The 13,479-nt window shown below is 41.4% G+C and overlaps 1 protein-coding gene across 4 annotated transcripts in view; it reads right to left on the reverse strand.

The window, feature by feature from the left end:
* The window catches only part of LOC308311482 (endonuclease V-like), a 78,631-nt gene extending 66,623 nt beyond the window's left edge, over positions 1–12,008 (reverse strand). For 3 of the 4 annotated variants that reach the window (XM_080758169.1, XM_080758167.1, XM_080758168.1), the window contains exons 1-7: positions 11,844–12,008; positions 10,324–10,495; positions 8,148–8,282; positions 7,276–7,315; positions 6,750–6,862; positions 2,652–2,720; positions 2,438–2,566 (exon numbers count right to left, since the gene is read on the reverse strand). In XM_080758169.1, coding sequence (XP_080614295.1) covers positions 2,438–2,566; positions 2,652–2,720; positions 6,750–6,862; positions 7,276–7,315; positions 8,148–8,282; positions 10,324–10,495; positions 11,844–11,890 — 705 coding nt within the window. In that variant the 5' untranslated portion in view covers positions 11,891–12,008. Of the gene's footprint in view, positions 1–1,290; positions 1,365–2,437; positions 2,567–2,651; positions 2,721–6,749; positions 6,863–7,275; positions 7,316–8,147; positions 8,283–10,323; positions 10,496–11,843 lie in introns of all 4 variants that reach the window. The other variant, XM_080758166.1, reaches the window with a different exon arrangement.
* Positions 12,009–13,479: the final 1,471 nt, after the last annotated feature.

Raw genomic sequence — 13,479 nt, forward strand, 5'->3', positions numbered from 1 at the left:
GGGATGCCACAAATGCATGTATGTTGTAGAAATGCAAAATTGAGTCGGCTGAAGCAAACTTCACAACGTTCGGCACGGCAACTTGCTCAGTGGTGCCTCTTGTGGCTCAAGTACGCTTAAGATACCGCGCCCCCGTCGCGGTCAAAAACTATACTTTATCGGCCACAAAAAGTAGCCATCATCAACCAACGGAATAACTGTTTAATTTAGAACAGAATAATTTAGTCCCTTGTTTGTGCCGAATCTGGGTTGCACATGGTTTGTTGAACTCCCTCTGGTGTTGTGGGTGTGGACTTCGTTGACATTAAGTTAGTATTTAGACAGGTACATGGGCCATTGCAAGAAGCTGTACTCTGTTGTCAACCCTAAGCCTGCGACATACAGTAAAAACGTCATTACCAGGTGGTGTACTTGTACATGATGTTCAGGGGTGTACTTGCACATCAAGCTGCCTCACGCTACAGAAACAGGAGATAGGCTCCTGCCCTATGGGCCTCATGGCTTACTTGTATACTGTATACTGTACTATGTATAGTATACAGTATAATTACTATATTATACTGTGGCTAACTAGCCACAAGCCGGACACCGCAGTGGAGCTACAAGGATTCGGTCTCGTGAGGGCGAAAAGAGACAACAAAGTGTGTCGGTAGACGAAAGGTGGGGGTCTTATACTGTATGTTAACAGATTGTGTAACCCGGGCCATGTGACTGTTAAAGAGATCATCTGCTCCCCTGATATAGAGCTGTTAGCTGTTAAGACCCTACTATGTCCCAAGAGAAATATCACACGTCATTGCTATCTGTGTTTACATTCACCCGAGAGCTGACGCAGGGGCGGCGTGTGAGACGCTACACTCAACCGTAGCTAGGCTACAGACACAGCACCCAGATTATAGCCATATCGGGAGATTTTAACCATGTCCATGTCCATTTTGGGGAGGGGAAAGCGGCTGACGTGTCCAAGGTTACTGAAGGCCTGCGCAACCAGGCGGGAGCGGGCACGTGCACGCAACCTCACCCTTTAGGGCGTCTTACTGGTATACTGTAGTATGTAGAAAATCTTCACCGCCAACTTGGCGCCAAGTAAAAACATCAAACACAGTTTGCAAATTGCTGCTTTCACATGGTTTTCCTTGTGGCAGAGAGAGAGAGGTCACAAAGAAAGAAAGAAAGAAAGAAAGGACATTTACAGAAAAAAGGAAAGAAAGTTCAGAGCTCAGATGGGATTATGTAATATCTTTGAGTAAAAAGTGTTAAGTTGAACTCTTTAGTGTCTTAACAACTAACCTTCATACTGCGAGTGAGATTTGTACTGTGTGCTCCTCCATGGTGTTCCTACTGCTGGTATAACCTCTCGCCATCTAAACACATCGGCTTGATGAAATGAACACACAGTGGACACTACCCCTGGCTAAAACCGTCAGTGGTGTGTGTGTGTGTGTGTGTGTGTGTGTGTGTGTGCGCGGCGCGCGCGTGTGCGTTCAGTCAGGCACAAGCATGCATCGATTTGTGTTTTAGCTTGTTTAGTCTTTTATTATTATTATTTTGTTTTTGCAATTGTGTGTCTGCGTGTGAGATCAAAGTGATGGATTGCATGGCTATGAATGTCCTCAGTGCAGCTTGTTTGGAAAAGCAGACTAGAGAAAAAGAGCCCTTAACCCATTTTGACCTGAGATCAGATTCTAAAAATGTCTTCTACATCCTGACAGTTTTCTGAAAAAGCTATGTTTCTATGTCAGTGGTTCTTCGATTTTTCAAAAATAGCAGACCTACAAGCTCGTAGAGCTTGTAGATCTGCTATTTTTCAATAGCTAAAGCATAACATAATGCTAAAACCAAAATGGGTTCCCGCCCAAAATGGGTTAAACTGTGGGAGAACAGCACCGCCTAGTGGCTGGAGGACAATCACCCATCAGAGACGGAAGGAAGAGAGATCTACCTATAACTTACACTTACTTTATAATTTTTTTCATGAAGTACAACATCTTAGATGATGAATACAAAGTAACAGAAGGCAACAGATGTCAGGACAGCTGTGTGATCCAGAACAGCTGTGTGAATGTTGGAAAGAGTAGTGTCTCCAATCCAATCCAATCCACTTTATTTATATGGCACATTTCACAACGCAAGCTTTACAAAGTGCTGTACAGAAAGTTAAAAGCTGAATACACTCAAGACGTATTGTTGTGAAACTCGTCAAGCAACAAACAACTCTTCATAAAGTGGACTTCACATAAGAACACATGCACCAATGCAAGGAAGCATGTAGTCTGCAGAGCTCATTTTACCTGTCAGATTTGCTAATGTGACTATCTCAGTGTCTCACAGTGAGTGATAGAAGACTGAACAGAACACGCACAAAGAAAATGTGTGTGTGTGTGTGTGTGTGTGTGTGTGTGTGTGTGTGTGTGTGTGTGTGTGTGTGTGTGTATACCTGTCTGATGGGCTCAGGAACTCGATAGCGACAGCACGAGTATGTGAGGCGTACTGCTGTGTCCAGACTGATCTTGTGGCCGACAGACACATACACGGGTTTAGTACTGCTGTCTGAGCTACGCAGGGCCTAGAGAGAGAGGGGGGGGTCAGCAACAACTCCATTAGAGTTTTAATTTTATTTTATTATTGTTTGTGTCTGTCAGCTTACACACCTTGCCCAGTATTTTTCCTGAGGCTGCTGTGAGTGGGAAGCAGTCTCCTCCTTTCTGCAGTGCAGCTATCTGTGGAGGAGAAGAAAACAAACGTATAACAAACCGGACATCCACTATAAACACTCGGCAGTCGAACCCAGGACTCCCGCATGGGAAACCAAACATCTACTGCTCAAAAAAGAGGGGAGTTATATTGTACTAAAATACCATACAATACCATGTAGACTAATAAAATATAAATGTATTCCATGAAAAACAAGTTCTAAATTGCAGTTTAAAGGACCATACCAGCATGTCATTATTATATTCATAGCTTCGGGCCATATGTTGTACATAAATGACAATCTTCATGCTAATCTCTCCATTCGTTTTTGAGATATCATGTGTGCAAGTGGACATTTTGTCCTAAAGGGGAACTAGAGGAAAGGCCACTGGGTTACCTTCACAATGATATTACTATGTTAGATTAACTATCTCAAGCAAGTTTCCAATCTCTGTAAGATCATCATATTGTTCTGAAATGAATGGAACCAAGCGGCTTCCTTGGAAATCAATCAACCCTCAGTATTATTTTGGAAAATGGTACTTAGCAGTAAGGCCAATACCCTGGGTTCGTAGTCATAGGATTAAACATGCCACATACTGTACATTTGTCAAAGTCTTAAAATCACTTGCACTTGCCAGAGGGCAAATATTTAAAAACATAAATAAAAAGGCTATATAATCTAGAGGACTACTTATGCGTTTCATTGACCTCAGTCGTCTAACTCCGAGATATCATGAACTTCTTTTTAATTAAGATAGACACTCCAATACATGGCTTTTGAAGATTACATCTATGGGTATGGGCCAAGTCTATGAGAGTTTGTTTAGAGCACTTATGATGTAAATCGTTTGCCAGCCAAGTCTAGGGACTTTAATGTTTGTTTTGGACATGACATGAGAATAGTCTTTTTTTTCAGTAGAAACTAAAGCTCGTCTTCTCCACAGTCAAAGGCAGATTGCAATGCCAATTGCACCACACCAGACTGGTATTCACAGGTGTGCTGTGCATTATGGGCCAAAAAGATGAAGGCAGCTTAGCCTCCATGATGGATGCGATGTCTGCACTTCTATGACTGATTACAACACAGGACGAGTCACTAGGGAGACAGCCAGGCAGTGCCAGAAGCAGCCACAGAGGACCTGGGGCCATGGCTGATGTGCACATTATCACTGTCGGGCAGAAACCTTCTATGTCCATTGTCCACACACCCACACAAAAGAACACGTCGCAAATACCTTTTCAGTTTGCAGTGCAAACAAATGTAAAGAAATGTGCGTGCGCCAGGCCTCCTGGAGCTTTTGACTCCTGGGCTGCAGCCTTGTTAGCCTGTGCATTAACACAGGTGATTGACAGAGAAGAGATGAAAAACAGGTCTCTGTTTTTCATCTCTTCCCTGTCAATCACCTGTGTTAATGGTGCTGAGAGAAAGCGATAGAGAGACAGAGAGAGAGACAGCCAGAGAGAAGAGACAGAGAGAGACAGAGAGAGAGTGTTGAAAGGGTCAGAGGCTGGAGGAACACTCTTCTACTCAGTAAGAAGAGGATGTGTGGGTCTTAGAACCATGTACTGTATGCAAGAGGAAAGACAGCAGTAATACAGGGCTTAAAGCAAAGAAAATCCCATGACTGAAAATGTTTTTTTGCATCTCATAAAATGACCCCTATGAAATCCTCAGGACTGAAATCAGTCCCCAGGACTGAGAACTTTAAGCCCAGAGTAATATCATGGCAACAATTAAATCGGAGGGCACAATATGAGAGAGCACATGTGTCTTCATATGGCAACTGTTCTTGGGACTTAATTGCAACACCTTTCAATTTCTGTGATGTGCAGGTGGGACTTCAGGGTCTTCCTCAAAGACACTTTAACTTTTTCAGATATCTACAGCTACTGTATAAGAGACTTTGTACTTGTTTTTGGTCAAAATATTTCAGAGGATACCATGGTGATGCTGCTTGGAGTGGTCCCAGAAGGATTAGAGGGTTTTCTATTCCACAGTCCACATTTCAATAGGGTGTTGTAGAAGCTTCACAGATTGTTACTAGCTACATTGTGTGTGTGTATAAAGCTATTAAGAACTAGCTAATATTATTCCCTGCTATTTTCTTTAAAAACACAGTTTCTGCTACTTCACCTACCGATTTTGTCCAAATCTCACGCAAATCGGTATATATTATCTTTGTAGTCATGTGATCAAGACGTATCTGTCACATTTTATGATTGGCTTCCAAAATGTGTGGGGGTGCAGCGCCAAATCCGCCGATTGCTGGGAATCTTTGCACGCACATCGATTCCCACTAGTCAACACATTTTTTCCCCTAGGTTTCAACAAGGCTAAGTTGTGCCCTAAGCATCACTGAATGTTGCTATTAATGGCTGTTGAGATGTTGTGTCTCTCAATACCCCGAAGACGACTTATGTCAAAACGTTGGTAACCTTACATTGAATTATTCTTGCAAGGCTACAAGTGTGCGACTGCCTTCCTTCACAGTTCACACTTGTACTTTCATCATAATGGTCAGCAGCACCTCTCTATCACTGGTGTGTGCTCCTCCCCTATCCTGCAACCTCAGAGTCAGGCCGAAGTTAATTTGCTGAGCCTGCTGTCGTATGTACAGCAGCCAGACATCTGTTCATAACACACAATTAACTTCTACTTGTTTTTCTTCCTTTCCCTGACAGGTCATTGAGGCTCCAGACTGCAACGAAATGAACATTTGCATATTAATGAAACCCAAATTTTGCTTTCCCACAGGTATGCTTTGACTAACAGGCATTTGTTCCAAGTTGATTTGTATTCAAAACTTGGCTTGTAACAAAACTAACACCGTCAAACAGTAACACATGAATGAACACACACACACACACACACACACACACACACACTCGCAGTATGAATGTTAGTTGGTAAGACACTCAAGAGTTCTACTTAACACTCATAGTTTTTACTCACAGATATTACATATTCCCCTCTGAGCTCTGAACTTTCTTTCCTTTTTCCTGTCAATGTGACCTCTCTCTCTGCCACAAGGAAAACCATGTGAAAGCAGCAATTTTCAAACTAGCCAACTGTGTTTGGTGTTTTTACTTGGCGCCAAGTTGGCGGTGAAGATTTTCTACATACTCTACACTGTAGAGTATGTCTTACTGGTATACTGTAGAGTCTACAGTATACCAGTAAGACGCCCTAAAGGGTGAGGTTGCGTGCACGCGACCGCCTGGTTGCGCAGACCTTCAGTAACCTTGGACACGTCTTGTCGGGGCCAGCCGCTTTCCCCTCCCAAAAATGGACATAGACGTGGTTAAAATCTCCCGATATGGCTATAAAAGAATCTGGGTGCTGCTGATGTGTTATTAACGTACAGTATAAGACCCCCACCCACTTCAGTCCTTTGTTTGTGTATGACAGGATGGGTGATTGCCTACCCAAGTACCCAGGGCTGTGTATGTTGTGGATTGCAGCTGTCCCATGGGCCATAGGAAGCTGTGGGGGTGAAATAGTGTTGACGACATACGGTTCAACTTTTCACATTTGTGGCGACCCTATGGGGGATCCACAACAGCCAAATAGTCGGTAGCACTGTCACCACACAGCTAGAATCCCGCTAGTGACGCTGTGGGAGCTGGGGGTGTTCTCTCCTCCGCGTCATCAGCGCCCATACCCTAGGTGGGGTTGGCAAAAGGGCCTTTCTGTGCGGAGTTTGCATGTTCTCCCTGCATCCTCTAGGGTAACTTCATGCAGTAATCCTAGTCTCTACTCTCTATACTGCCTCCCCCTGGTCAGCCGGGGCGCCTGATCCGAGGGAAAGGAACAACCAGTTCCTTTCCACACGCTGTCCTACTGGGGAAACTCCCCTGTGTCAGGTGATAAGAAGCGGCCTGCTAACTCCTCATGCATTGAAGGAAGCATGAGTTCAGTCCAGGGCTCTCCCCAGGTTGAGAGTAGCACCCAGGATTACAGCTTATTGGCACCGGCCCTAACCATCTTCAATCTTCAGCTACATGCCCAAAGCGGTACAACAAATGGTCTACTGGAGTACTGATGCTCTCACCTGTGACTGGTGCTCCTCACTCTTGGTCACACCATGCACCTGCAGTAGGTTCTTGGCCACGCCTACACAGGGAAGTTCTGTCAGGACTCCAAGATGACAAGCAAGGCCAAACTCTGGAAGGTTATACAACAGCATTGTTTAGTTCCAAAACGTGTAGTTAAGACCACTTCAGTCCAGCCCTCATCAAGGCCCCAACATCAAAGTAAGTCAAAACCTTTTCCAAGACAGAACAACTGAAATAATTTGCAATTAAGCCTTTATTTGAGCCTATATTTTCCATGGCAGAGGGGAATCATAGGTATATCATCTGTATCAGCGCTAGGGCTGAGGAAACATGGATAAAAACCTGACCTGACCAACATACAGAGCAAAGGAAAAGAAAGACAGCAGGGTACTACAAACAAGGGTGGCCACCAACAGTACAGTACACAACACACATTATATGAAAGCCAGGCTTAAATCAAAAGGAGGATATCATATCAGGAATGTAAACCTACTGTACACAATTATTAACAGCCACACTCACCTCTGTAGTGGAAGAGACCATTTCCATCTACTAAGACCACCTGTGGAAGGACAAATTACAAAATTAAGTGTGTAGATGTAGAACAAATAGTATAAATAGGTCATTAGCGCAATTTCTGTACTTCTTTTGTCACAGCCACTGACTTTGCTAGGAACCCTGATGACACTTACTGTATTGCTGTGGAAAATGTAAAGCCAACACAGATGGATTACTTCAGACTCTGTGTCTGACATGGAAGCACAGTTTTGCTATGAATGGACATATTCATTCTATACATTTATTTTCATTCTATGGGATGAAGTAAGGGAGCAAGGGAGGTATCCATGGTCTGGATCTGGATGCTGAACTATAGCGCTCTAGCACTGCCTATTTTTACAATGTGTTGACAAAAGAGATACCCTGTCTAAAACTAGCATAAAAGAATGACAAAAATGCAAGACAGAAGCAGTCCACTCTACTAGCGCTGTCATGATTCCAATTGAAGTTGACGATTAATTGTCACACAAATAATTGCAAATAACAATTTAATTGTGTTTTTTACGTTGCACATTGGACAATATGAATACAAATTAGATTTCAGATTGCCTTTAAGGCTTCGTAATAATAAATTGCAGGGCAGATATTACAAAGACATTACAGTCCGACATATTTAATAATTTTATACATTAATACTGTATACTGGAAATAGCTGATCTAAGCTTACAAGTTACAACGCATCACAAAGTGTAAGCTTGTTGATCTGCTATCTGTGCTTTTTTTTATTTTTTTTTACTATTATGCAAAAAAGAAATAATTCTAGTCTACATGTTAAAATGACTTTAAATGCAATTGAGCTGTATTGAAGGGCCCTGGTATTCACGTTGTTAGCAGACCTGAGGCAGAAGAGCGGGTTGGCTCTTCTCTAAACGTTGCAGGGCCTCCAGGAGGTATGGGGTCTCTCTGAAAGCCAAGAAGCCAGCGATGTACGGCGCAGTGAGTGTAACCATCTTAGTGTCCTCATACAGCACCTGGGAAGCGGGGGTGGGGGGCAGATTACAAACAGTGGGTCATTTTTGATATGCACAGTTTAGATATTGACCATGAAAATTGGAAGCGCTCTGTGGCCATATGTGCCACAAGACACAAAGTGGAGTAGATTTGATGGACCAACATATGCTGCTATTAGCTGGGTAACGATGGCCTTTTATTACATAATAATAATAATAATGCATTTTATTTATAAAGCACTTTACATTATCACGAATCTCTGAGTGCTTACAGCCAGGGTTAAAAGCATGGCAAGAAATAAGAATAAAAAGTAAAAACAGCATACCGGTATGCAACAATCAATTTTGTGGGACCCAGCTTGGCTAAACTAAAAGGGTCAACTTAAAACTAAGTTCCCTTAACTAAAGAAAGTTAAGGGAATGCTTTGGTAAACTACAGGCAAGTATCATTTTTGTTTGTTGCTCTGAAACAGTCGCTGATTAAGAGACTTCTAGTATACCACACAGCAGTAGAAAACATTTCCAGAAAGACAAGATGACTTTATTTGGTCACTGTTCACCTTGTCATCTCTGTCTAATGAGACGTTCAAATAGGCTACATACAGTGTGATTGATACTGTTGGTGTGTCCAAGGCTCCTGACATGAGCTGACACTTTTCATTTGTTTAAATACGTTTAACCGCGTTTAACCCCGGATCACTGCATGTGTATAAGTTTTAAAGAATAATGCCCTATTCAAATCTTACTTTTCATGAAAAACTGGAGAGCAAGCCAATAGAATAATGTGGAAAACTAAATATGGACCGAACATTGTGCTGATATCTAGGTTTTGAATTCAACAGCATTGCTAAATAATAGACTATCCTTTACTGTACCATTAGTAAATGTGTTGCAAATGGACCTCACTGTCAGAGGTAGAGTAGGACCTAAGTCACATATTTGGAAATCCTATTCCAAAGTACATTTCATTAAACTTTGTTGTACAGTATATTACCATGGAAATGAATCACGTACCAACAAAATATGCTGACAAAACTCATTAATTATGAAGGACTACAGAGCCCAGCAGCAACCCATGATAAGGTACACGTAGATGGAAGGCAGGGGAAATGGATCTGTAAGGCTGCCTGCATTACAAGAACATTAAATAAAAATCACACTCGTGTGAAGTGCACCCAGATTTTTGGGTTCATGTTGATGTTCTCATGTCCGTGAAAAATGAAATAAATGTATTACACAACGTATTTACGAGATGACGTCTTGCATTGTCAATCATTACCCCAAACAAACATTAAAGTCCATAGACTTGGCGGACACAAATTACATCATAATTTATCCTAAACAAACATTAAAGACCATAGGCTGGCATAATTTTTTTTTTTTTTTTTTAACAAATGTTTAAAACCATAAAATTTACAGGAAATCTATAATTAGGCTCTCGACAAACAGACTTGGATGGCCTATGATGTCATTTCGGAAAGCCATGCACAAATTGACACTCAGGATTACTTTTACTCAAGACTGAACAGGAATTGAATTAGAGCTAATTTAGAGCTTTAGGGCTTCATGTTACGTATGTTTATTAAGATGCTTATGCTAGAACTGAGATTAGGGTTGGTGTTATATGGATTATGGATCAAATATCTAAATATTGCTATTTTTATTGTGACAATATGCCTATTGGTGATTTCACAAAATATTGGCACAATACTTTTTTATACATCAGTGATGCCTATTATATATACAGTATGTATATATAACTAATGACTGGGTAAAGTAAAATAACAGCTAGAACAGTTCTGATAGAACAGACGATAATTATTTTCATATTATGATATTCAATCAAGTCTCTCCCACTCTCACACACCTGAATTTCTCACACAGGGTCAATAAAGGTAGGTAGGCCCGGGGCGGCTAGCGTAGTGGTCCGGGCAGGCGGGTACCTACACTGTAGGCTGCAATGCAGCCTGACAGCGTGTCACAGGTTTGAACTCTGACACACAATTGGTTGACATGATATTAATTAGCAGTGAGGCTTTAGTAGTGAATGAGTCTCACTCACCTCCAGGTCAGGGTAGCTCAGCACCACAAGCTGGGCACAGGCATTGACATCGTCCCCTTTGATGAAGGACAGGTCCACCCCACCAATTCTTTGTAGACCAGAGAACTCTGGACTCCTCTGCCAATCTTCGGTGTCCTCTTCCACTAGCTGCTTCCTCAACGTGGCCTGCTCACTGCACATACAACAGGAGTGTCGACATAAGTTTGAGCACCACTAATATAGCAACATACGTTTTTCAGAAAACTGTTAGAATGTTAGACATGTAGAATCGGTCTTAATCGACTTAGTACGCATACTGGTCCAGTGGGCTGTTTTATCCTAAACGTAAAAAACGTAAAGAATATTTATGTATGCTTCGGAAAATGGTCTGAAATAATGTAAAGTATACATGATTTTAGCACTGTGCATCATTACTAGACGTAAATGTACCCATCAATTTGTTCTTGTTTATCCCCAAAATGTCTATCGGTCTATTCATCACAGTAACAGGAAGGGTGGGCACCAAAACATTCTGGCACTAGTGGGCACTAGGGAAATGGGCACCCAAACACAATAGCAGGTTTTGTACCTATTTGTAGAAATATTGGGCGTTAAATGTAATTACAAAATATTATCGTCATAATATATTATATGATGTCCTCATTTGTAAAATAAATAAATAATAAAATCAAATATAAAATTAATATTTATCTTAAACAGTGGTTAATTCTCAGGGTTCCACTGTTCCAGTTACTCATATAACTATAATTTATGTTAATTGATTTGTTTCTTCTGCTTCTGAAGTACAGTCTGAAAGTTGGCAAGGTGAATGTATACATTAAATAACTATTGAATCATATCTGTCAGGGTGAGCCTGCTGGCACTTAACTCTGCTTCTTCAGGACATCACTACCTTTGACAAACGTTGTCTATTCAAAGTGCTATGAGGCGACAACTTTCACTACAGCCGCAAGTTGCAATACCCTCCTCCCCACTCAACCAATTTGCTTTTGCGATCTAGGCCAAGCTTGAATTATCCTCTTTCAATCTGCCAAGCTTTTGTTTAATAAAAATCCACCGTAGACATGTTAGAATCACCTGCACAGCATTTCTTGACAGAAAGTAGTTCATAACATGTCTACGGTGGATTTTTATGAAACAAAAGCTTGACAGATTGAAAGAGGATAATTCAAGCTTGGCCTAGCCCCGCTCAGAAACTTTACTTAGGGTTCCAAGCGGGGCTATAGCTTGGCCTAGAGTTGAAATGTTGGTGAGTTTAACTTCGAGCAAATCGCAAAAGCAAATTGGATGAGTGGGGATCGAGTCAATGGAAGATTCATCCCAGGCAGTATAAAAGTTGAAAATTGCGGCTAAGAAACACCGTGACCTCATTAAATCAGACCAGACCGCAGGCGCAAGGTGTCTTGGAAGCAGGCAGGAAGAATTAGTTGCAATGTGCGGTGGACGTGGTCGTGGTGTATGTGTAGTTGTGTACAAGACAAGTAGACATAATGCCTACACAAAAACAACTGTCTTCTGACCTTTCCCATTGCTTGACCAACTCTTCGTCGGCTGAAAGAACAGACATGTGATAAATGTGTCAGCGCAGTAGAGAAGATACTGCTGATTTGAAGATGAAAGGATGAATACAGCTGGAGCCAGGTAAGGGAACGAAATACTAATTCTCAAATCTCACCAGCTTCCGTGTTTACTAATGTGACGTTCCTGCTGCTGCGGGGGCGGAGGGGCGGAGTAACTCAGTCTGGAAGTGTGTGTGAGGGGGGGGGGGACCCTTTATGCTCATAGTTTGTGATAGTCTACACTGCCATCTAGTGGGTATTAATGGCACTGGCAGGCAAATCTGTTTTGATTGATTGACTTCAATTATGTCCACAACTTCAGTTATGATATTTAGCGTGGTGACTTCTCCTTGCACCAGCCATCCAAATACACTTTCCAGTGCAACTACCGGTAGTCCTTCATTCAGTCTCTCCATTTTTCCTGTGACCATTTTCCAATATTGGTCTCCGCCAATTAGGACTCCTAATTCCACTGCATCCATCCCTATGATGGGTACATCTGCTATGGGCGTTTGGCGCTTTAATCATAGAAGAGCTCAACTTGGGTGTTTCCAATAAATGGACATTAATGCTTTGATTGTTCTTAATATTTCTCAAACGAGCCTTCACTTTCCTGCAGGTAATTATCTGGGGTGTTTTGGAACCAAACACATACATACACACATACACATATTCAACGTTTCTTTACCTATAACTGGCAGGTTAAGTGCTCTGGAAATATCCTCTTTAATGAAACTGCGGGTGCTACCCCCATTTAATAGGCACCTGGCTACTTGGCTTATTTGCGTTGGTCCAAATGGTAGCTATGTCTGCACTCTGCAGTAATACTGTACGTCAGAGTTGCTTATTGCTACACTACTGCATCTGCAACACTGTGGTCAGCCTACTTCAATATCCAATAGGAACTATGTCACCATTAGTTCTAAATTCACGCCTTTTTTACATTACTGGATACATTTTCCCCTTTATTTATTTAGTTCTTTATATGATGATTTCCTGAGTTCATTTCATAGAAGTGTATATCTTTACGTCTAAATTGAAACCGAAATACCCTAATGTAAACAAGTCTTAGTGCTTTTTGGTCTGCTTTCTTTTTAAATGTACCCTAGTGTGAAATAACATGTATGATCAATCACAGTTCATAGGCCTACTGACTGAATTACATCTGAATAGTTGTATTGACACCCCCCCCCCCCCAACAATGATGATGGCTACTGCTAATTACATATTAGCATGTGAGAAATTACAAGTGACCTTAGATACATTTTAGATATGACAACTTTTTTTCTATAGTTTTTGTACAAATTGATGTAGGCCTATTTCTAAAAACCTTTTATGTTTACCTTTTTTCTATATTTTTTGTACAAACTTGATGTTTTTGGAAAACTGGTGAGTTTTCTTCACGTTTGGGTAAAAAGGGTGAGTTGTCTTGTTACCATTGATTGAAGTAGCCTATTTCTTAAAGGTTTCATGACATTCATTTTTCATTTATTTCGTTTTCCTTTTAGGTTTTATGACCTCAATTACACCCAAAAAATGAACTTTGAACATTCAGTGGGTTTTCTGTGGTCTGGTCAAACTGTTTCTCCCTGTTTCT

Source organism: Protomyctophum bolini (assembly GCF_963924005.1).
Source record: "Protomyctophum bolini genome assembly, chromosome: 3".
Taxonomy (NCBI): Eukaryota; Metazoa; Chordata; class Actinopteri; order Myctophiformes; family Myctophidae; genus Protomyctophum; species Protomyctophum bolini.